The sequence below is a fragment of the Sminthopsis crassicaudata genome, chromosome 2 (assembly GCF_048593235.1).
Source record: "Sminthopsis crassicaudata isolate SCR6 chromosome 2, ASM4859323v1, whole genome shotgun sequence".
NCBI lineage: Eukaryota > Metazoa > Chordata > Mammalia > Dasyuromorphia > Dasyuridae > Sminthopsis > Sminthopsis crassicaudata.
In genome coordinates, this window is record NC_133618.1 from 676206765 (window position 1) to 676231697 (window position 24933).

At 44.3% G+C, this 24933-nt stretch overlaps 1 protein-coding gene and 1 long non-coding RNA gene across 3 annotated transcripts in view; one reads left to right on the top strand and one right to left on the bottom strand.

Annotated features, from left to right (window-relative positions):
* Positions 1 to 24933, top strand: part of DOCK1 (dedicator of cytokinesis 1) — a 465334-nt gene that overhangs the window by 289606 nt on the left and 150795 nt on the right. For both annotated transcript variants that reach the window (XM_074297159.1, XM_074297160.1), the window contains exon 28: positions 19419 to 19520. In XM_074297159.1, the coding sequence (XP_074153260.1) occupies positions 19419 to 19520 (102 nt within the window). The remainder of the gene's footprint in view (positions 1 to 19418; positions 19521 to 24933) is intronic.
* Positions 19358 to 24102, bottom strand: LOC141559087 (uncharacterized). Its single transcript, XR_012487214.1, has 2 exons — positions 24019 to 24102; positions 19358 to 20285 (listed from the first exon to the last, which is right to left on the bottom strand). It is a non-coding gene; the product is annotated as an uncharacterized LOC141559087 (long non-coding RNA).

The following is a 24933-nucleotide window of genomic DNA, read 5'->3' on the forward strand; positions in this document are numbered from 1 at the left end:
TGGGACCCTAGAGATTCCACTGCATCCCGGCTGAGCCCAGGCTTCCATTGTGGCCCGAGACAAGAAATCCAGGATCGGGGCAGGTTCCTCAAACTCCCCGAGTCAGACTTACCTCAGCCATGGTCGTAGATGACTCTGGGTCCATTTGGTCACTTCCAAACATGGGTACCCCCATGTGCAGATGGTAGCTCTCGCACCAAGCACTGGGCTTGGAATTAGGAAGATTCATCTTCCTGAGTTCAAATCCAGTCTCAGACAGCAGATTGCACAGATTTGCCCCAGATTCTTCATCTGTAAAATGAGCTGGAAAAGGAAATGGCGGCCCACTCCAGTATCTCTGCCAAGAGACTCCAAATGGGGTCAGGAAGCTGGAAATGACTGAACGACAAACAAAATCTGTAATTGAAGTGGTCTTTTCTGTCTCTGCTGCTTAATGGGGTATCTGGCCCATACTATTTGATAATAAGTACTTAACAATAGGTACTTAAGAAACTTGGCAACATCAACTACATTGAGAATTGCTGTATTTAATCCTGTCCATGGACAAGTTGGTTCCATTTTTAGCATATCCACCCCTATTTATTTAGGGACAGTAGCCAGTATGTTCATTGAGTGTGGTGGTCTGCAACCCTAGGAAACGTACATTTGTAGCTCTTGACTTTTCCCTCGCTGTAAGTATTGGGCATTTCTCCTTACCCCTCAGTCCCTACCCCAGTCTCCCTCTAATTACCAGGTTTTTCAACATTATCATGTTCAGTCTTTGCAATGAATCTGCCAGTGCTTTCTTTGAGCACTGATTTCGACACAAATACTCCATAATATACACAAATACTGCACTTTATCTTCATTACTGGCACCATGATCATCATCTGTTATTAAATAAAATTATGGAAATAATTAAATGCTGAGGATCATGTTGGAGCCTCCCTTTCTTTTCAGTGATCACAAGTCTTTGTCTCATGTCACCTAAGTTGTGCTTTTTGGAGGCCGAGGCCGCCTTTTCCAGAGCTTTCAGTCACACAGACCCTTGTTTCCCAACTGTCCCTTTTTGCTCTTTTCCGTGAGATTTTGGATGGCAAGACAGGAAGTGTGTGCTCCAGCTTTTAACATTTTCCTTTTTTGGGCATCGAATGGAAGCAGCTATTCAGTTTGTCAGATTCCTCTTTCCATGTGGCTGGAGGACTCCAGGCTTTCATGCCTAAAATAAATTTGGAAGGATTTGTTCATTTTCCTGTCTCCTAGGTATAGCAGACAGAAAAAAGCCAGCCTCTCTGGAGAATTACCAAGGCACAGAGAGATTACTTTGTGAAGTTCTGACTTTGCAGTGAAATGTAGATTTCCCATTAGCAGACGAAATCTGTCTCCCTCCCAGGTTGAATAAAAGCAGTACTTGAAAAACAACAACAGAAAACCCAGTAGGATATATTTAGTTCCTATAAAATGGCGAACACAGCCTTATTAAAATTTCTTTTTAACATTATCTTAATAATCTTCCTCATGTTCCATTTTGAAGAATTGTGAGAAAACGGTAACTTTTCCTGCTTACATTTATCCTATTTAACCTGTGCAGTTGACCTTTGTCCTTGAGTGGGTTCTAGAGATAGACGTATTAATTTCCTAAAGGAAAAGAACCGAAGAACACCTTCCTCCCCACTTCCGTCTTCCTCCTCCTTCACTTCTCCCCATTCTCATCTCACAGTTGTTCAGAGTCTTCATAATAAATCTGGATTATTCAAAGAAGCATTGAGCTCCACTGTTGGGAGGGTCTTTGGAGCTCATTTTATCTAATTCCCCAATTTTATGAGCAAGGAAACTGATGGAGGAATAGCTCACGCAAGGTTCCTCTGCTCTGTCCAAGCAGCATTGGACTGACATCCAGTACCACACCACAGGACATTGACCACTGGAGGAAAGTGGCATGGACTTAAAGTCCCTTTCTCCATACCTCCCCAAGGTATGCAGATGGCCTATTTCCACATTTCCCTGGCAGTTTCCATATGTGGGTGTCTCCCCTGCCAATTTTTTTTTGGGGGGGACATGAGTGCCTTCCCAGTCCCCTTGTCTCCCAACCTTAGAGTCATCCTTGACTCTTCCCATCTCCATATTCAGTGAAATACCAAATTTCAACAATTCTGCCCAACAACATTTTGCTTCCAGCCCCTTCTAACCTAATGCCAGAACCCAGCACCTCTTACATGGGTTACTGCCATGGCCTCCTAATTCTTCTTCCTGCTTCCAGTATTTCATTTCTCCAGTAATCTGCTGCCAGGATCATCTGCCTAATGCAGAAATCTGACTGTTCCATTCCCCTGCCTGCCAAAATCATCCGGGCTTACCATTTTCTAGTGGATAAAAAGATATGAATAGTTAGTTCTCAAAAGAAACTATAAAAGTTATCAAGAGTCATAAGAAAAAATAATGTGAATCACTAAAAACAAGGGAACTAGAAATTTAAATATGTTACAGCTTTTATCTTTTACCAACATACACATTGTATTAGCTACCATGATTTATTTATTTATTTGTTTGTTTATCTATCTATCTATTTATTTATTTATTTTTATTTGTTCATTTACTTATTTATTTATTTGTTGGGGCTGGGGTTAAGTGACTTGCCCAGGGTCACCCAGCTAGGAAGTGTTAAGTGTCTGAGACCTGATTTGAACTCGGGTCCTCCTGAATTCAGGGCTGATGCTCTATCCACTGCGCCCCCTAGCTGCCCCCAGCTACCATGATTTAAAAGGATAAAGAAAATTGTTGGGGTTGCAGTTGTACTGACACACTATTGGTAGAGCAAGGGAACTGTCCAGTCATTTTGGAAAGCAATTTGGAATTCTGCATGCAGAGTCATTAAACCGTGCTCATCCTTTGACCCAGTAATGCAAAGAGTTCAGAGACAGAAAAAAGGCTTCCTTGTCCATTAAACAAAATAAAATTATAGCAATGCTATATATTGTAACAAAGACCTAAAAACTAGGGAAGGGTCATTAGTTCTGGAGCAGATGATCACATTTTTGTATGTGAATACAATGGAAGAGTCTGGAGCTATAAAAAATGATGACCAGAATGCATTTAGAAGTATCTAGGAAAGAATTGTGTCAAAGGCAGGGCAAATTGAACAGAACAAGGAGAATCCTTTAGACAATGAACATCACTTTGCTGAGTAAAACACCGGGGAAAACCTTCAGAAACTCTGATGAATGAAATTATATTGTATTGACTTTTTTTTTGTATTTAAAAAAATGTTTTTCAAAATAGAATGTAAATTTCTTGACAAAACAACCCTTTTTTATTATTCTGTTTATATCTCAACATGTAGCCTGGCACACAGTAGGTCCTTAATAAGTGCTTGATGAGTGAATTATTCTCCTGGGTTGGTTACATTGCAATATTATATAATAGAAGAGCTTCAGGCTTTACCTTAATTTTATTTATGTAAAAGCAATTCTTAGATTTCCCCTCAAATAGTGAAAATAATTGAGAAAATGGAATGACTTTCTGAGCCCCGTACTGAAATTTCATTTTATCTCAAAGAGAATTTCATATACAGTCTATTACCTGGACAGTAACAGTCCTTTATGGACAGAAATCAACCTCGACATATCGATCTGGGCTTCGATACTGAGAGTTTATTAAAACCGAATTACTCTTGTTTCTATTAAGATACAGTTACAAACAATGCATCATGAAATAAGAGTTGGAAAATCATAAGCTTTCTCAGGCTTTCCTTTTGCCTATTTTATTGATTTTTAAAGGAAGATTAATTTTTGAGCATTCCTGTTGTTTATCTTGTGCTCCGAATGCATAAATTATATTAAGAAATTGCAAGCAGGGTATGGTTTGTATGTGGAGTGCTGGACATTGGCCCTGTCCCCAGTGAGCCATTGCTGGAGCCTCTTTGGACTCCCACATGAGGATGCCCAGAGATGTTCTGTGGAATGGGATCAATAAAAACAACTGTAAAGGGGGGTGGGGGGGCATGGGGTGCAGATTTTCCTTTTTGGCCTGTTCTTATGTAAACAATTGCCTACAATCGCCTCAGTTGGAAAATAGACCCTGATTTTTTTCTTCAGAATTTGACTTCTTGCTCTGGGGTCCTTGGTGATGGGAAACATCATTGTTGTTTTGTGCTTCTCTGACCCCATATGGGGTTTTCTTGGCAGAGAGACTGAGGGTTTGTCATTTTCTCAGTGAGGAAACTGAGGCAAACAGTGTCCCAGCTGGTGTCCGTGGCCAGATTTGTGCTCAGGAAGGTGGGTCCTCCAGACCCAAGGCTGCCCAGAAGACACTCGTGCTGTCCTCCTGAGTCCCCAGAATGTGCACGTGGGACGCAGGTGCTCCTCAGAGCGTCGTCTCAAACACGTGTGTGTCCATTTTAAGTGTCTTCTTAAAAAAAGACTTCATTACTTCCCAGCATAATTTACATCATGGTTGTCAACAGTGAAAAATTGACTGCTCCGGGCAGGCAACCCCTCAGTTACCACATTTCCTTGGATGAAGAAAACAGTTAGCTAGCGGCCCTCCTTTGGGCGGGGGTGAGCTGCTTCTTTACTCTGACTCGGTTCTAGTGGATCTCCCTCTTGGCCCACGTTCTTGTTGTCCAGGCCTGTGTCTGGTGACTCCATGATCATAGGGCCAGCTCCATCCAGGTCCAGCTTCTCCCAGGGAAAGTCTGAAAATCCAGCTCGGGAGCTCATGGCTTCCTGGCAGACAGTTATCAGACGCTGACGGCCACCTGCAGCCTCGGTTTGCTCCTCTGCAAAATGGGCCTGTGCAGCCCCTTGTGCCCTATCTCCAAAGACTGGCAAATACTGAGCAGGCCTTAGACCGGTATCAGATGCCAGTTCTCATGGCCTTTGTTGCTTTATGAGATTTCCAAGAAATGATTTCACCAGGTAAGAAGCAGGGTTAAGTGGCGAGCCCCGAGTCCCACAGCTGGGGAGGGCTCAGGCCGGACATGAACGCTTCCTGACTCGGGGGCAGTCCTCTCTCCCCGACCACCGGCCGTCCCAGAGCCCTGTGCTTCTCCTCTGGCTTCGGGGACTTTTGGTCCTGGGGTCCGGGAGCCCCCTCCTCAGGTGCTCAAACAGAGGTGGGGGGGATTTCCCAGTGCGGCAAGGTCGGGGTCCCTGCGGCTGCCGCTGTCCATGGTACCCGGCAGCGTCTGAATGGGCTCCCCTGCTTTTCTAGGGTTAGGAGCATCTTGGAAGGTGGCTTGGGGGCATTGGCGGGGTGGGGGGAGGGGCTGTTCGGGGCCCCGCCCCAGGGGTCCTGTCCTGCCCCTCCCCTCCCCCACAGCCCCGGGTGCTGGCCGCCTCACCCCTCCTGTGGTGCGGATCCCTCCGCATCCCGGGCTGCCCCCCGCCCTCTTTTCCCTCGGACTTGCCGTGGTCACCCCCCCTTTCCCTTCGCAGACCTTTGTCCCGCCTTCGTGCCCCCCTGTGGCCGCCCCTCCCCCGCCTTTGTCCGAGAGACCCCGTCCCGTCTTAGGGGAGAGATCCTGGGAAACCCGGGCTTTGTCTCGGGCCGGGGCCGCTGAGGGAGGGGCAGCTCCTGCTCCTTTCCGGCGGCGGCTCCGAGTCAGTGTGCGCTGTGCGCCGGAGGGGGAGGGAGAGAGGCTGCCTGGCCGAGGGGATAGAGAGCCGGCCTCAGCCTCAGGGAGACCTGGGTTCTAGTCCGCCTCTGACCCCTGCGGCTGCGTCCCCCGGGCAGGTCACTCAGTCTCTCAGTGCCCCAGGCAACTCTCTTTGACCCGCGGGGGAGAGCCTCGTGCGCCCCAGCCTTTTCTCAGCCTTTTGTTCTTCTCTCTCCCGGCTCCCTCCCTCCTTTCTCCCGCGCTCCTTCTCTTCTCCCGCCGCCTCCTTTCTTCCTTTCATTCCTCTCTCCCTTCTCTCTCTCTCCTCCTTTTTCCTCTTCTCTTTCTCTCTCTGTCTCTGCCTGTCTCTTATCTGTCTGTCCGTCTCCCCCGTCTCTCTCTCTGTGTGTCTCTGTCTCTATCTCCCTTTCTCTCTGGGTGTGTCTGTCTCCATCTCTGTCTCTCTGGGTTCCCCGGTCTCTCTCTCTCTTTCTTTCTTTCTTTTTTTTTTTTGAGGCTGGGGTTAAGTGACTTGCCCAGGGTCTCTTTCTTTCTTTGTGTCTGTCTCTATCTCCCTTCTTCTGTGTGTGTGTGTGTGTGTGTGTGTGTGTGTGTGTGTGTGTCTGTCTGTCTATCTCCATCTCTGTCTGTCTGTCCATCTCTCACCCATCTGACGGCTTATTTCTGAATGCTCTTCCTTAGGCTGCCTCCTTTCCCCCCCAGATCTCTGTCCCGGAGGCTGCTCCTCCTTCCTTCACTCTCCCATAGGGAGCCGGTCAGCCTCCCCTGGGAAACGGGCCTCAGAGCCACGCAGCAGCGTCCTTGCCTCTCTCTGGGCCCAGTTTCCCATCGCTAATGGCTTCTAAAATGTTTCAAGCGGACGCCTCCTCGTCAGTCTGTACCCGCCGCCAGACCCGCCCATTCTGTCCCAGGCTCTGTGCTCCGGCTTCTCCGGACTCCCTGGTTACTAACTGCTGTCAGGCCTCCCCTGGAACCTGATAAGAGTTTGACAGAGATCATGTCCTTCCTCCCCGGTCCTCCTCAGTTCCTTCCTCCCTGGGTGCTCCTCAGTTCCTTCCTCCCCGGGTCCTCTTCATTCCTTCCTCCCTGGATCCTCCTCAGTTCCTTCCTCTCCCTTAGTTCACGGCCCCATTGCCAGATTCTGCTGTATCTCTCTCCACGACATCTGTCCTGGGCAAGCTGGTGTCCCCACATACCTGCCGCTGCATGGGTTCCAACCTCCTCACCATCTGGGGCCCTCTGCTCCCGCCTGCTCATCACTTTCCCTACCTCAGGTCTGTCCCTCCTCCTGTCCATCCTTGGTTCAGCTGCCAAGGTGACTTTCTTTGAGGACAAATCTCACCCAGACACTCCCCTAATCAAAAACTGTGACTCCCCATCACCTTGAACTTAAAATGTCACTTCTTCTGCCTGACTTTTCCAGCCCTGTGCAGCTTCTTGCCTCCAACCTATTTTTCAGCCTCATTGGACATCCCCCCCCTTCTCCTTTGTTCTTATCAATTTGGCCTCCTATCTCTTCCAAATCTGTGGCCTCCAGTCCTCCAATTCAAGCCTTTGCATTAACCATCCCCCGGGCCCTAAAAGCTCGCCTTCCTCATTTCTTCTTCATTTTAATGTGTTGCCTGAGCAATTCTTATTCCCCACAAAATTGGTTTTTCTCCCTCTTTCCCTTACATCTCTTCTCCTCAAGACAACAGGCAATCTCCTATAAGTCATATATATATATATATGATTGTATATATATACACAATATATATGTACAATCATTTAAAATATATTTTAATATATTTTAGTGAAAGAAAAATTAGAACAAAAGGGAAAACCACGAGAAAGAAAAAGCAAACAAATGAAAAAAAGTCAAAATAGAATGTTTCGATCTGTATTCAGTCTCCAGAGCCTCTCTTTGGATACAGATGGCATTAATTTATCCCAAGTCTGTTGGAATTGTCCTGGATCCCGGCATTGCTAGGATGAGTTACTCTTATCATAGCTGATCATCGCATCATCTTGTTTCTGTGTACAGTGCTCTGGTTCTGCTCACTTCACTCAGGATCAGTTCATGTAGACTTTTCCAGGCTTTTCTGAAATCCTCCTGCTGGTCATTTCTTATAGAACAATAATTCCATTACATTCTTGCACCATAACTTACTCAAGCCATTCTCCAACTGATGGGCACCCACTCAGTTTCCAATGGCTCGCCACTATAAAAAGGGCTGCCATGAAGCAGTGGATCCTTTTCCCTCTTTCATGATTTCTTTGAAAAACAGACCCAGTTGAAGCACATATTTCTTAACAAGCCTTTCTTCAATTCTTGTATCTATCCAGCATATGTTTTTATTTTGTCCTCATTTATTCATTTATTCATTCATTCATTTATCTATCTATCTGTCTGTCTGACTATCTATCTATCTATCTATCTACTTACTAGAAGGGAAGGTCCTTAACAGAAAAGACTGTTTTTCTTTTTATCTGTAGCAGCTCCAGTGCCAAGTTTAATGTTTGGCAACCAATAGGTGCTTAATAAATTCTTGAGAGATGATTGGGTAAGGAAGGTCTTTCACCAAGTCTCCACATGGTTATGGATCTGATCCAAAGGTGTATGTGTGGGTGTGTGGGTGTACGTGTGCACCTGTGCGTGTGTAAGGTGTGTGTCTGTGTGCATGTGTGTGTGTTTTTGTGCTTGGGTGCACACAAGTGTGTATGTGCTGGGAGAAGAGGGGAAGAGGGTGGGTAACTATAGTAAATTGCAGATGGCTCGTCCTAGTACCTTTTAAAGAATTAAATATGGATTCAGGAAGTATTGGAGACCGGCCTTTTACTGATTAATGAATTGCTTGATAGATTGCCTAATTCCAGAAGCCCAGTGGAAACGATGGATTGCTTCTCCCCATCCCCACTCACCAGCTTCAGTTCCCTCGAACCCAGGAAGGCTGTCTGGTCTTGTCTGTCCTGACCGGGTCTTCTCCCTTGTCACAGAGACAGAGGGATTTCTCCCTGGAATCCTTCTCTTATTCCCCTCACTTCCCGCCTTCCTGTCTCCTCACTGCCCACCCTGCTTGTGCTCCACTTGGCCCAGTCCCGTCTGTCCTTGAGTCTGACATTGGTTACAGTAAGTCTGTGAGGCAGCAAAGCCATGGCCGCTGGGCGGGGGGAGCTTTCCCTTCCTCATCCTCACCAGGTAGGCTGTGCTTTGGTGACTCTGCTGCCCTGGTTCGGCCATCCAGTCCCCTCTATGAGCACTGATTGAGTGCCTACTGTGTTCCTTGCATTGGGGCTACAAGGCCCAATGCAGTGCAGCCATTCCGTGGAGAGTGGGGAGGAGTAATTACAAGATTTAATTATAACTAGATTTAATTATTGCAAAAAAAGAATAATTATAGCACTAATCAAAAACTGGGTTTGGAATTGGAGGATCCAGGATGGCACACCTGTTACTTAGTGCCTGGGCTGAGGCCTTCATTTTTTTCCTCTGAAAAATGGGAGTTTTGCTTTTTTGATGTCTCTGGACTTCCCCATGTCTTCTGCTTTTCTCCATGCTTCTGGCCTTTCTGCCTCCTCTTCTCCTTGGTGAGCTCCTCCTGGAACCTCCATTTTGTGGAAAGACCTCAACCATCCTTCTTCCTTCCCCTCCCAACCCCGATTCTGATTGCCTAGCCTGCCCCTCTACCTTCCCTCCCTAATTATGTGTCATCCCTTCTTCTCCCACTGCTAAGCTTTTAAAAACCTTTTTGTTTGTATTTGTCCGTGGTGTGACACCCGACCCAGACTAATAGGCCTTTAACTAAATAGGCCCATTGGCTGTTCCTGGCTTGGATGTCACTTTTCATTCCAAGTCCAGATTCTGTGAGTGTGAGTTCCCACCCTTCTGGGGGTTCCAGGCTGGACTCAGCTTAGAAATGGCTGAGAATGAGCCGGGAAGCATCGGAGCAGCTGGGAACCAGGAGGGAATGTGTTCCACGCAGATGGGAGAACCTGTATGTGCAGGGAACTCCTCCGTAGTTGCAGATGACCCCGCAATCCGAGGCGTTCTGGAGAAGGACCCTCCTGCCTCGTTTGCAGAACCCATTAGGAATTGGCCTGATGTCAGTTTATTTTGTCCTGCCCGCCGGCCGGAGCAAAGGGAGCCATTGGCCCCGCTCTGTGAATGTGAATCACCAGAAGCCAGGGACTGCCTGGGTTATTATCATTCCACTCAAGAGTTCATTGTTTCTTTGGTTTGGGGAATCAGAGGAGAAAAATAAGGGAGTAATTTATTTTGTAGCTCCTTTTACAGACGTCTTAATACCATGGATGGATTTTTATCAACCTGGCAGCGAATATTGGGGCATTCATAACCATGGTCATTACTGTTTTTCTGAGAAAGGAAATGGATCACCGAGATTCAATGAGTCTCCTGAAATCACAGAACAAGCATTGTCTGGCCAGAGAGAATGCTGAAGCTTCTGCACGTTTCTGCTGGGGGGCCTCTGCAGAGTCCCACCCACAAGCTCTTTGCTGCAAGCGACCTTCGAGGCCGTGGGCTCTGGGCCGGAACTCCCAGCAGCTCCCTGTGCTCCAGGCTCCCATTCCTTCCCAAGGATTGGCAAACGCTTTCCTGCCTCTCTCCCCTGAATCCTTTCCAAGGGTCATCATGACGTGACCCCATGATCTGTCCCTATCCCGATAAACCTCCTTGTACTCTCCTCTGCTTAGCAATGTCACTGCAAAAAAAGACATGGTCTCACCAGAGCTCACTACAACATCATCCTTTCTTCTCCTGTTCATTTTTTCCCCTTTCTCACTGCAGCCTAATACAGAATTCTCTTTTTTGGCTGCCCTTTCACATGTCCCCTCATAATCCATGTCGAATCCGATTGAGCTTGTGGCTCACTAAGGCCCCCGGATCAGAGAGTTAGATGGATCTCCTGCAGAGAGCATCCACCTTGGACTTTCTAGTAATAGCTCCTGCCCTCTCCACACTCGCCCAGGCCCATTATTCTTGTTCCTGACCCATCCTTTGTTCAGCTGCTCAAGTCTTCTTCCTTATGCCCCATCTGTGGTCCTCAAAAAAGGGCTAGAACTCCCTGTTACCTGGAAGAGATGTCTTAAGTGTAGAAGCCTCAGGATACTGCCTCGGTATTCCTGAAGAAACTGGTTGGCTCCATCCTGAAGATGAATGGATGCCTTGAGGATTTTAAGCAGCTAAATGAGAAGGGCCCCAATGGATAAAGTCTGAGGCCTGTATTCAGGAAGGCCTCAGTTTAAATCCAGCTTCAGATACTGACTCGTGGGTAATCATGTAACTTGTTTGCCTCAGTTTCCTCAAATGTAAAATGAAAATAATTTTAGAAGCTACTCCCCTCCCTCAGGGGTTCTTAAATACCATGACATTTGCAGTGCTTGTAAGTCTGGCCCATAGTAGATACTATGGAAATGCTTGTTTATTATCATCATTTCGCATCCCAAGTATTCCTCCTCCAGCTCCTTATCCCCATTACGTTCTCTATCATCTTGAAGAAAGACAGCCAGCTGGAGTTTGATTCCATCCAGCCCCATCACCATCTCCCCCTCACAAAACTGTTGTGAGCTAGCTCAGCAAGACAAAGTTTTTTAAACCTTAATGCACTCCAGAAATGCAAACGGGTACGACTTTCATTTTTAGCAATAACATTATTTGAATTCTGCTGTGACTTTGGCTGGATCTCTCCTCTCCCCATGGTATGTTTTGCCCTTTGGTAGTTCTTCCTAAATATTAGGGATTAGCAGAAAGAACAAACCAGGTGTGAAAGGAGCAGCCTTAGGAAGTCATGGGCTTTTCTAGGCAGGACCACCACTTATCCAGTTTGTGAGAAAGAGGGACAGAGAAAAAGAAAAAAAGGAAGGAAGGAGGGAGGGGCAGGGGAAGAGAGTACATTTGTAAAGTGTTTATTATTTGCCATGTTGGAGGCAGAAGGAAAGCCAGCTTCTGCTTCTGTGAGCTTCTGTTCCAATTGGCCATGCTCAATAAAGGGGAGATTGCATGGCAAATTGAATGGAGGTGCTGTCCTTGACAAGATAAATCCAAAGGTGGAGCCCCCTTTCCCTTCCGATGGAGATGGTGAGCAGAGCCTTGCCAAGGTTACCTCAGCATCTGTTTTGTAACCCATTCAGGTTTGGTTGGGACTAGTGCCTGTGAGGTCCCTTCCAGTTCTGAGATTCTAGTTCTGTGCTCTATGAATTTTCTTCCCTTTTAGATTGTCATGATTCTAAAAAGGGAAACTGTGTATTGTTTGGTTTTTATTTACCCAGTGGAAATCATGGCACCTTTTCCTTGATAGATGTGTGTTGGATTTGAGGGAGTGTTCCTGCACCCCCTGATTTCTTTCCACCCATTTCTTCAAACTCTGACAGCATTCCCCATCAGTGAGCATGTGGCTGCTTGTGTTTAATCACGGGCTGGGTAATAAAAATTTGTTAAATTCATTTGGAATCTGGCTGCAGCAGGTGGAGGAATCTGGGCGCAGCTGGTTTTTTCCCCTCACACAACACAAACATTCCCTTTTCCTCAAATTTTCCCCTTTGGCTACCCCATATTTGGTGTTTGCAAATGTAGGATGCACTGGACATTTGCGTCATGGAGACAAAATCAAAAACTGTTACAGACACTTAAAGAAAACACCATGAGCTAACCCTTCTCCATATATGAGCACCGGACTTGAGTTCTAATGAGTTTTGGATACCTAGCTATGAGCACCAGACTTGAGTTCTGATGAGTTTTGGATACCTAGCTATGAGCACCGGACCTTGAGTTCTGATGAGTTTTGGATACCTAGCTATGAGCACCGGACTTGAGTTCTGATGAGTTTTGGATACCTAGCTATACCGGACTTGAGTTCTGATGAGTTTTGGATACCTAGCTGTGAGCACCGGACTTGAGTTCTAAGGAGTTTTGGATACCTAGCTGTGAGCACCGGACTTGAGTTCTAAGGAGTTTTGGATACCTAGCTGTGAGCACCGGACTTGAGTTCTAAGGAGTTTTGGATACCTAGCTATGAGCACCGGACTTGAGTTCTAAGGAGTTTTGGATACCTAGCTATGAGCACCGGACTTGAGTTCTAAGGAGTTTTGGATACCTAGCTGTGAGCACCGGACTTGAGTTCTAAGGAGTTTTGGATACCTAGCTATGAGCACCGGACTTGAGTTCTAAGGAGTTTTGGATACCTAGCTATGAGCACACGGACTTGAGTTCTGATGAGTTTTGGATACCTAGCTGTGAGCACCGGACTTGAGTTCTGATGAGTTTTGGATACCTAGCTGTGAGCACCGGACTTGAGTTCTGATGAGTTTTGGATACCTACCTAGCTATGAGCACCGGACTTGAGTTCTAATGAGTTTTGGATACCTAGCCTTTTTTGTGGGGGAAGGACCTGGGGAGTCTCTTCAGTCACTGTCAAATGAGATTCTACTTGTAATCACTTAAGTGTTTGCTAAAAAGGAAGAAGAACTTGAGCAGCAGAGGGAGGGCCCCCATTTGAAATGGAAATGTTTCTCTGGAATTCACCGCCTACGGGAATCCACTTTCTTACTTAAAAACATGTGGAACTTTCTTAGACACAGTCTCCGAATTTATTCTCACATAAGAGCGGCAGTGTGCCAACTACTACTGGGTCCAGTCCAGGTCCATGAATAGAGCTTTAATTTTGGATTACCTTCAATCAATCGACAGGAGCAGTTAATGTCTTTTTGGACTCAGCCTGTATCATTTTAGGAAGGTTACCATCGATTCCACCTTGGCCATAGTTACATACATTATCGCCTGTACCATTATTCAGAAGAATAATGTATGGAAAGGAAAAAAAAAAGTCCCATTTCCTAATGAGTTGCCTTGAATCAACTTCTAAAAGAGCTGAACTAAGCAAACCTGACTTCAGAGAGAGAGAGAGAGAGAGAGAGAGAGAGAGAGAGAGAGAGAGAGAGAGAGAGAGAGAGAGAGAGAGAGAGAGAGAGAGAGAGAGAGAGAGGAGAAATTGGTGTAAGCAAGCACTGGGATGGAGAGGGGTCTATGGGAAATCGTAGCAAGGTAAAAATAAATGAATGAATGAACAAGTAGATAAACAAAACATTTAATTTTTTTCTGTATCTGTTTTATGAAATTTTATTGATACCTTTGGATTCTATTTCACCTAAATTCCCCTCTGTATTCTTTCATCTTCTGTCTCCCAGATATCATCCCTTTAGAATAACCTTTTGGAAGGAAGGAAAGAAGACGACTTAGCAAAGCTAATTGATACAATGGAAAAATATATATAAAATGTAGCATCTCTGGGGAGTGGGAAGAGGGGTCTCTCCATGTCTATAGAGGAGTAGAAGGACCTATAAAAATTTTATTTTAAACAATATTTCCGAGCTTGTTTCCCCAGAGGATGGCTATTGGCACAGTAGACAGAATCCTTGCTTTGGAGTGAGAAAGAAACTTGAGTTCAAATTTAAGCTTTAGCACCAGACACTGACTAGATTTGTGATCCTGCGCAAGTCAGCCTCTATCTGTGTCTGTTTCCTCATCTGTAAAATGAGGATACTAAGGGCACTTACTTGGCAGTAAAGACATTTGTAAAGCTTCTTTCTAATCCTTAGAATATTATCTAAATAGCACATGTTATTATCCAATACTTAACACACAGTACCTGGCACACAGTAGGTGCTTAATGAATGCTTGTGAACTATAAACTATGAACTGGTTATTGGCAATTTAAATATCTTCCTATTACAGTGTGTTTATTGGCCATTATTTTATTTGACACAGCAATCTGCTCTCAAATCTTTTTTTAAAAAATTTAAATTTATTTCTTTCTTTAGTAATTTTCACGTTACTTTTATTTTGCTGAGGCAATTGGGCTTAAGTGACTTGTCCAGGGTCACACAGCTAGGAAGATTTGAATTCAGGTCCTGACTTCAGGGCTGATAACTGTATTCACTGTGCCACCTAGCTGCCCCTACCAGTTATTTTCAAAACAATTTTTCTTACATTTGTTTTTAAGACTTTTGAATTCTAGGTTCTCTTCCTTATCCCCACCCACCCAATTAAGGAATCACATGTGAAGCTATTCAAAGCATTTCTATAAAAGTCAAATTGTGAGAGAAAACCTAGATCTCCCACCTTAATGAAAATCAAAACCCTCAAGAATAATTAAGTTAAAAATAAAGAGTGAGGTAGAGAGAAAAATAGAGAATGCTTCCCTCTGTATTCAGACACATCAGTTTCTTCTCTGGGTGGATAGATTTTTCATCATAAGTCCTTCAGAGTAGTTGTGGATGATTGTACTACTGAGAATAACAAAGTCATTCACAGCTGGTCATCCCAGAACATTGTTATTTGCATATAGTATATTTCAATTTATTCATGGAGGACTTATTTTTTTTCCCTGAGAGCATCCTGCTCATCATTTCCCAGAGAACAATAATATTCCACCAGAGAAACTTGCTTCGAATTTTTTTTTTTTTACAATTACTATCGCTAATTGTATTTTCCCATTTATTCTCTTTCTCCTTTCATCCTGTGCCTCTTCAAAAGTGTTTTGCTACTGAACATTCTTTCCCCTAATACAACCTCTTTTTTTATCACCCACTCACCCCTTCCCATATCCCATTTCCCTCCTATTTTCCTGCAGGGTAAGGTAGATTTCTATACCCCTATTGAGTATTTATGTCATTTCCTATTGGCTGCTCTCAATTTTAAAACAAACAGTTAAACGTACAGCATGTGGAAACAATGAAATGAAAGTCAGGATACCTGGGTCCTTGTCCTAAACTTTGCCCCTCTTGGAGACAATCCTTTTCCTCAATTTCCCTCATCTGTATAATAAAGATATATGGTTAAATGATCTCTGAGGTTCCTTTTCTGGTTATTTTCTAAGTGAAATAGTCCATACTTCATGACAGTTATTGGCGTAAAAGAGATTATTTGCATTTACTGACAAGGAGATCATTTGTCTAAATATTAAGGAATAAAAGGCATAAAGGCTTCAGGTCCGGATCCCCTAAGCTTTATGGGAGCTCTCCATGCTTTTTATGGATCTCCAAGGCTCGTTTTCAGCTGCAGACGTAGTCGGCGCATTCGAGAGCCGCGGCCCTGAACGTTTACTTGGAGTCTCGCATTCAGCTGCCATCATCTTTCTTAAATGCTTTCCATTTCCAAGTCAGTCACGTGAAGGCCCAGCATTACGATTATTGCTATTTTCCATTTTCATAATGACTCCTTTGAGGAGCGATAGGGCAACCAAGTTGCATGTTGTGTAGAGACAAAGTACTAGAACAGTGTCTGATTTTAAATATCTTCCTGACATAAGAATATTCCCTATTATTAAGTCACTGAAGCAATGAAATTTGCTATTTATTAAAGCAGAGTTAGAGAAGAACTGGCAATTCAGAAGTGAATCGAAGAGGGAACAATTAGGTTCGGAATGTTTCAGACTAGACATGGGCTCTGTTGACAAACATTGGAAACCCCCAACATCTCCACGCTCCATATTGGCGAAACCCTACCCAAGACATAGGGCAGTTAAACCCCCAACATCTCCATGCTCCATGTTGGCGAAACCCTACCCAAGACATAGGGCAGTTAAGGAGAACAAAGCCAAAGGTGGAGTTCAGGTCCCCAGCACTGGAAATATTCAGATATTTTCCTTGGTGAGAACCATCATTGATACTTGGTGAGAACAATCACCCAGTCTGATTGACATCCTCACCATTCCCCATTCCTGGGCAGAACATGTCTTTTTTCCCCCCCTACTGTTCTTGTTTCATTTTCCTTTCTCCCTGCTCCTCTCAGGCTGACAGATCTCCATTTTCTCCCACTTTACATTCTGATGAGTGCAGATTCTGGTTATCAGTCTTTTTCTTTTTTTTTTTTTTTTTTTTTTTTTAATTTTTTATTTTATTTTATAATTATAACATTTTTTGAAAGTACATATGCATGGGTAATTTTTTACAACATTATCCCTTGCACTTACTTCTATTCAGATTTTTTCCCTTCCTCCCCCAACCCCCTCCCCCTGATGGCAAGCAGTCTTATATATGTTAAATATATTACAGTATAATTTAGATACAATATATGTGTGTAGAACCGAATTTTTTGTTGCACAGGAAGAATTGGATTCAGAAGGTAAAAATAACAGTTTACATTCATTTCCCAGTCCTTTTCTGGATGTAGCTGGTTCTGTCCATCATTAATCAATTGGAATTGGATTAGCTCTTCTCTATGTTGAAGAAATCCACTTCCATCAGCATACATCCTCGTACAGTATCATTATTGAAGTGTATAATGATCTTCTGGTTCTGCTCGTTTCACTCAGCATCAGTTGATGTAAGTCTCTCCAAGCCTCTCTGTATTTCTCCTGTTGGTCATTTCTTATAGAACAGTAATATTCCATAACATTCATATACCATAGTTTACCCAACCATTCTCCAATTGATGGACATCCATTCATCTTCCAGCTTCTAGCCACTATGAAAAGGGCTGCCACAAACATTTTGGCACATACAGGTCCCTTTCCCTTCTTTAGTATTTCCTTGGGGTATAAGCCCAGTAGTAGTATGGCTGGGTCAAAGGGTATGCACATTTTGATAACTTTTTGGGCATAATTCCAGATTGCTCTCCAGAATGGTTGGATTCTTTCACAACTCCACCAACAATGCATCAGTGTCCCAGTTTTCCCACAGCCCCTCCAACATTCATCATTATTTGTTCCTGTCATTTTAGCCAATCTGACAGGTGTGTAATGATACCTCAGAGTTGTCTTAATTTGCATTTCTCTGATCAATAGTGATTTGGAACACTCTTTCATATGAGTGGAAATAGTTTTCATTTCATCATCTGAAAATTGTCTGTTCATATCCTTTGACCATTTATCAATTGGAGAATGGCTTGATTTCTTATAAATTAAAGTCAATTCTCTGTATATTTTGGAGATGAGGCCTTTATCAGAACCTTTAACTGTAAAAATGTTTTCCCAATTTGTTACTTCCCTTCTAATCTTGTTTGCATTAGTTTTGTTTGTGCAGAAACTTTTTAATTTGGTGTAATCAAAATGTTCTATTTTGTGATCAATAATGGTCTCTAGTTCTCCCTTGGACACAAACTCCTTCCTCCTCCCCAAGTCTGAGAGGTAAACCATCCCATGTTCCTCCAATTTATTTATGATTTCGTTCTTTATGCCTAAATCTTGGACCCATTTTGATCTAATCTTAGTATGTGGTGTTATATCAGTCTTTTTCTTAGGGAGAATTGAAACATTCCTCATTTTTGAGGTACCGGTGAAGGTTATTAGATTGGCCTAAAGAGGATAAGTGTAGATTTTTTTGAAATAAAAGACATCTATTTTTTAGCGCACTGCTGAGAACAGAGATCTGGCACATCCCCGGTCTCCTAGCTCATCTGGATGGTGAATCTTTTAAAAAAGTGAAAAATGAGTTCAGTTCTTTCTCATTTTTTCACTCTCTTATTTGGATAGCAACAGCAAAGACCATGATAATACAAATAATTATTCAGACATCTATGGTTTGTACAGGCAATTTCTTCTTGAGAAGAAAAGTAGGTGTAGATTTCCCCCCTCATTTTCTAGATAAGGTGTCTGTGCTTAGAGCCAAGACTTGGGCGATCTCTCATGTGCTGTCAGAATGGGAGCCTAAACACCGAGGTTTCTGGGTCTGCAGGTACCAGCCCCTCTTGCTTATATATTTGTTCAGTATATTTCAAAAATGATTTTTCGGGCTTGAAGAAGACTTATGTTCTGTGGCAACTGAATGGAAAAAGAGTCAAAGGGATGGGAGGAGGTGAAATGACGAATTGAGACAGGGCTATTTGTCCGAGTCCCTGCTCCCTTCAAGGCTGGTTGCCAGAGCGGGGGATGGGGGGGCATAAAAATAAATATGATGCAGTCTTAATTTCCATAGTGTAATGAAAGAATGGGGATGAAGGCAAAGGATCCATTTCTGAATCTTGGTTTGGGGCCTCTTCAATGCTAGCTGACTGATGCTCTTTTTATCACAGATTATATCTGCCCTTCACTGTGTTCTGCTAATATTAGGTGCATTTTATGTATTTGTGGCGTGAATGAGAGGATGATTGAATGTCCAATAAGAGCTTCCTAAATTTTACTTCATTTGTGTCTTTGAAAGCATCTCATGCATTGCAAAGCTATTATCTAAATAGTGCGTATTATTATCCAATGCTTAGCATACAGTACCTAGCACACAGTAGGTGCTTAATGAATGCTTATGAACTGGTTACTGGCAATTTAAATATCTTCCTACACTGATTTTCAGTGTGTTTGTCTTTTGACCATTATTTTATTTGACACAGCAATCTACTCTCAATTCTTTGTTTTTTTTTAATTTAAAATTTATTTCTTTAATAGTTTTTGCCAGCTACTTTTTTTTTTTTTTCTGAGACAATTGGGGTTAAGTGACTTGCCCAGGGTCACACAGCTGGGAAGTGTTAAGTGCCAGGCCCTCCTGAATTCAGGACTCTATTCACTGTGTCACCTAGCTGCCTCTACCAGTTACTTTCAAAAGTTCACGAATGCTTGGAATCCCAACTTACATTATAAGCAAGCCATTCCTTCTTTAAAAATGGGAATTGAGCGGTGAAGTGGCATTCCAACCTGGTTAGCCGTAATGTTCCCTCCAAGTCTCTTCCCCCATAGGGTGAATGGTCTGTGCAATGGAAGCTGATTAGCTTACTCCACTGGAATCGGACCCTCCTCCTAAAGCCCCCTGAAACTTGTTGCTGGTTTCCTTTTGGTATTGATCTGTTTGTGAGCTTCCCCTTCGTCTCATCTTGTCCTCTCGGTTGTTTCCTTCCCAGGGCAACTTTGTGGCGAGCATGACGGCAATTCTAAGGCAGATGGAAGATTATCACTACGCTCACCTGATCAAGACTTTTGGCAAGATGAGGACTGATGTGGTGGTGAGTTCCCGGCTGGCTGCACGGGTTGGTGGAGTGATGGTGTTTGTGCTTTAACGTCTCCATTGTAGTTGTTTGAAATGGGGAAAAAAGAAAAGAGTGAACATGTATTCACAAAATTGGAAAGGGTAGAATAGCAGACCTAAAACCAGAAACAGCTTCCAAGTTCATTGAAATATAGATTGAGGGCATTGAAAAATGTAGCTGAGATCTCGGGGCAAAGGAAATCCCACCGTGGTTAGAGCTCTGGAAAATGATGTTGTCTACTGGGAAAACTCACTTGGGAGCTGTCAAAGTTTGTCCCTGCTCATGCATCACACTCTCACCGAGTCCACAAAGTCATCTGGCTGGAGGATTCAAGGTAATAAGAAGAATCCTGTTTGATCTGTTGTGTCCCTACTGTGTACCAGAGCTCAAGTGTCCAAAGGCAACATGACAACAAGCAAACAGTCCCCACCCCTCAAGGAGTTGCTGTCTTTAGTGAACATAGGAGAAATATCTATTTGAATGTGGCTCTGTCTAAGAATTTGCCACATACAAAAGAACAAGATCGCTCCGACCAGTTTATTCCAGGAAGCTGAAATGGGCTGACTTTGCCCATCTCCTCCATCTTGCCTCCAGTCTTGGGCGTTCCCGATCCCTGGTTCTTTTTGGGATAACATGGTCCATCTGTTGGATGCGAAGCACCTGCTTATTCAGAACCCATTTCTTGAGTCTTCTGGGAGGAAAGGCTGGAAAGAACTGAGTTGCAAAGTGATTCTCTTTCAGCTGCAAGGAAAGTAAAACAAGGTGTTGCAAACAAATCAAACAATTAATTAGAGTAGGTGTTAACTATCAATACACTTGTCATTGATTGGTGTTTTCTGTATGTTGAAATTTGGGACAAGCTACAAGGGATAATCAAAAGTAGCTAGTAATTAGTTTGTGTCTAGAATTTCCTATTGGAGGAAGGAGCCCCGGTGCATTTTCAGGTTTAAATGGCCCTGGATTATTAATTAGCTAGAAAGATTGAAGCTCGTCCCCCTTTCTTGCTGTTATTCTCTCCTCGTCCTCTCTAGAAACTATGATACAACTTAATGAGGGACTGCTGTAATAGAGGGGGATTTATAGCTACTTCCCTAATGACCTGGAAATTGCTTCACCATAAGGCAAGTGCCTTTTGCAAATTACCCACCCACCATGTTGCCTCATTCCCTTCAATTAGGTGCTGACCTCCACCTGGCTAAGTGAGACTCCCGCTCCGGGCCCTGGCCACAGTGAAAGAGGATGTTTGGGGAGCGTTTCAGGCAGGTTTCCTTGCTGTAGAAGCAACTTTGTTGGGAGTACGAATGGACTCGATCTTTTTCATCAAATGACAGTCTCGGAGGTAGAAGGGACCTTAGTTTGGCCCGAGCAGGAGTCCCATTCCACCTTTCCTTTGGGCGTCTGGCATTTCTTTCAGGATGTCTCGTCTTCAGCGTGGGCCCCATCGCCTCCAATGGTGGCGACCCCCTCCATTGTCTGATAATTCTCACCGTCAGCAGCGTTTCATCATACTAAGGCTCTGATTTTCTCCTGTGATGGGCTACCCAGTGAGGCTAGTTTTGGTTCTTGGAGCCAAGAACAAAGAGGAGTGATACAAAACACAGTCATCCTCATCCTCCTCATTAGCATCTTACAAAAAGTTTCCATGTCAGGTCTTTCTAAATTTCAGTCCAGGACTTTATCCCTAAGGCCCCTGAGCTGCCCCTGTTAGATTTTGTTTTTGACACAATTTTCCTTTCATTGATTAATCATTTTTTATTTTTTAACCTAATATTTTCCGAAGAGCAATAATGGAACAGGTTCCCCCTCAGAAGAGGGTGCGATCAGCGGCCCCGTGCCGGCCTGCGTGCTTGTGCTGCACATGTCTGCGTGCGTATGTGGCGTGCACATCCAGTATTCCCTAGGATACCAGTCTGCCCCCAATCTGTTTTACACCAAATCAGAAAGAACAAATCCCTTTGATGACTCACTGCTCATTTCCATTTAGGTCCTTCGCTGTCTCTTCCTCTCCCCCCACCTGCCCCCAAAGCCTCCCATTAATGAAGGATTTATTTTATTTCTGTATCATTCAGGCTTAATCTTCAAACAGATCTCTGAATCATATTTAGGTCAGTGGACATAATGAACAAGAGGGTTTTGCCATATGGAAAAACAAAGCTCGCCTGCACAATAAGGGTGACTCCTGCCGCCTCAGACCTTTCCTCCTTGGGAGAAAACCTGCATGTAGGCCATCCCTGCAGGGACTTGGAGTATTTAACCCTGGCAGGAGCAGAGGGACCCAAAGGGGTCCGTGGATAAAAGTCTGGCGTTGGATTCCCAGGCCGTGCTTTCTGATCTGCCTCTGATACATGTGCATGGCTTCTGTCCGTGAACTTTTCAGTGTCTTAGAAGGGACAGAAGGCCCCTAACTACATGGAGGGAGGGCGTGGTGGTGGCTCATTGTTTTCCTTTCATGTTCCTCATCCTGGTCCCTCTCCCAACTAAAATGGCCCTGTATGGTTTTTATTGAAACTCTCTCTTTGTGGGGGTTACGTGTGTGTGTGTGTGTGTGTGTGCGTGTGTGTGTGTGTGTGTGTGTGTGTGTGCATGTGTGCACGCACGTGCTTTAGACTGGCAAAATCCTAGCAACAAAGGATCCAATCCAGTGAGCCACTCAAAGCATGGTTCTAGTTTCTGGGAAGAAGAATCAATCTGTGACTTTGTTGGGACCATGAAACATCCACGTGAGGAAGCTTCCTCTCTGAGAAGCTCTCTCTGTCACACTGTTGCCTGTAACCCTCAAAGATGGTGGAATATCCCCAGGGTGACAGAGCCACTGTGTTTGTCAGAAGTGGAACTAGAGCCCAGAGAGCCCTGGGAGGTCCAGCTCCCAACCACTAGCCCTAATGGCCATCACCCAGGGGAAGGCACTTGCCCAGCCATCCTTGCCTGCCCTCTCCTCTTGGACCCCACTGGAGACAAATTAAGACCTGGGACCCAAGTGCTTCGGGTACAGCTCGGTCCCTAGCCGAGATCCTGAGAATCAGCCCTTGGGGGGCTGCTGGCCACGTTTCTATAAATGTTGCTGAAGATTTGGGAAAGAAAGTTCTTGTCTCCCAAATCCTTGACGCTGTCAGAGGGTCCAACATTAGCAAAGAAAGAAGAGACCTCCCCCTCTGTTCTGCTGCTGCTCCTCAGGACCCTGGAACCTTTCCCTCTGAGTTGCCCCTAAAACCCTCCCTAAGTCTCATCTCTCCCAATAGAACGAGCCTCCCCAATGAAGAAGCTCTCTCACTTGGTTATTTGTATTCCCAGCACTTGGTACATTTTGTGCACAGAGTAAACCCTTAGTAAAGAATAATTACTAATTCCTGGCTGGCTGGCCAGCTCTAACCATTTGGCTACTTTGCCTTTCAGCACCTGAGTTTCCAAGACAAACGGTAGCCTAGTCCTTGCCCTAAGTCGCTTCCGTTGGGGCTTGGGGTGAGGGGTGCTAAGTGTTTGCCGGTGAACTAGCCCTAAAGTATTTTAGGGATGGGAGGGTGAGTGCTCACTAGATAGATGACAAAAGGCTAGGAAAAGACCCTGGAATTTAACTCAGCACGACAAAGAACAAGGATTCTGGGGAGTGGGGGGCAGCACTTCAGCCCCAGAGAATGCTAGGATATCAAGGTGGGTGCTGGGAACTCCCTGGGGTCAGGTGAGGGTGGGCAGGTGTTCCAAACCCATCAGACTCTCTCTTTCCTATTGGATAACTCCTGTTCATGACTGGCCGGCCTTGGAACAGTCTTTCCCCTCTCCCAAGCTGTAACCTCACAGCTCTCATCTGGGAGCAGGATTGCTTCCAATGGCCACGGACCGTAATAGCAGGTTCAGGTAGCCAGAGACACTGGCGGCTGCTAAAATAGAGCATTTTCTCTTAAGTGATTTCCCTTTAAAATTGTTCTCTGTACATTTAAACGTTCATATTTCTTGATGTTTTATTAGATTCCTATAATAAAACCAAGGTCATTTCTTTTAAAAATCAAATAACAAAACCAATTACCAAAATCTGCAATATGAATAGAAGCGAAGGAGTTCAATGCCGTTCTGCTCCCTGCCTCCCACTGCTATCCTTGTCTTCATGGTCAGGGGGGAGTCAGGAAGAAAAGGAAAGGAGATAAATGGAGGCTTCAGGGAATCGGGGAGGGGGGGATGTGAGTTGGATTCCAATTGTTTCACAAATCTCTGGGGACTCAGTCTGCCCCCTCTTCCCCGCTAGTCCAGCTGCTCCGTCCAGTTGTATGGCTCTCACCTCACTGGGGCATCACGTCCCTTCTGTTTCATGTTTCTATGTCATGTCCCTGAACCTATTTCCTTGCCAGGGAAGCAGTGACCTGGCTCTGGGCCTTTTTCCCATCTCCCTCTCCTCACTTGTGACTTCCCCATAGAATGAAGTTTTTTCAAGGTCGGAAGACCTAGAAGCTTTGTTAAGTCTTAAGAATATCTTTGCACTAACCTTCACCCTCCCTTTCCTGTAGGTCCTGGGGTCTGTATGTGGGGGAAAGGTTACTTCCCATAGGACAGGCAGCCAGAGTTCCCAATAGGCCAGGGTGTCATGGAGAATGTCATGGAAACGGAGGGCCAAGCTAACAGTAAAGGGCTTTAAATACCAAAAAGAGGAGCCTGTGTTCCATCCTCGAGGCCCTAGATATTTTATCATTTGTCTCACAAAAGGGGAGTTACTTAATCAGAACCAAAAACCTCGGTCTCTTACAAAATTCCCCTGGACTTTTTGGAGAGTTATTGTTGGCCTGGACAGCCCTAGTCTATTATGATAAGGATTAGGCAAAATGATGGTAATAAAATTAATCTGATTTTCTGGAGGCTAATGGCAATCTTTCCTTGAGCACATAGATGGCAAAGGCGAAGGATCTGGCATTTAGGACTTATATGGTCTTGATTTCCCAGGAGAATTGTTTCTCTCCTCCGAGCACTCCTGAATAACAATTAAAGGGAGACAATTCGTTTCCATTTTCAACTGACATTTGTGTCTTGAATGTCATCAAATTATGCAGATGAAATTTTTAACCTCTTTTTATAGTAGTTGATCCTGTATAGAAATTTTTAGAATATGTCCATAGCCATTAACCACAGAAATTTGCTTTAAAAAAGAAATCTTTGGAACTCAACATATTAGGAGCTAAATACCAAACATGATAGGTAATAAATCAGGAGTTTTTCCGTGGTCTGTGTTCTAAATATTTTGATGTTCTAAAGTGTTTATGGCCTCCTTTTTTTCTTTTTAGTGTTTTTTTTTTTTTTTTAACCGAAGCAATTAGCGTTAAGTGACTTGCCCAGGGTCACACAGATAGGAAGTATTGTGTCTGAGGCCGGATTTGAACTCAGGCTCTCCTGATTTCAGGGCTATTGC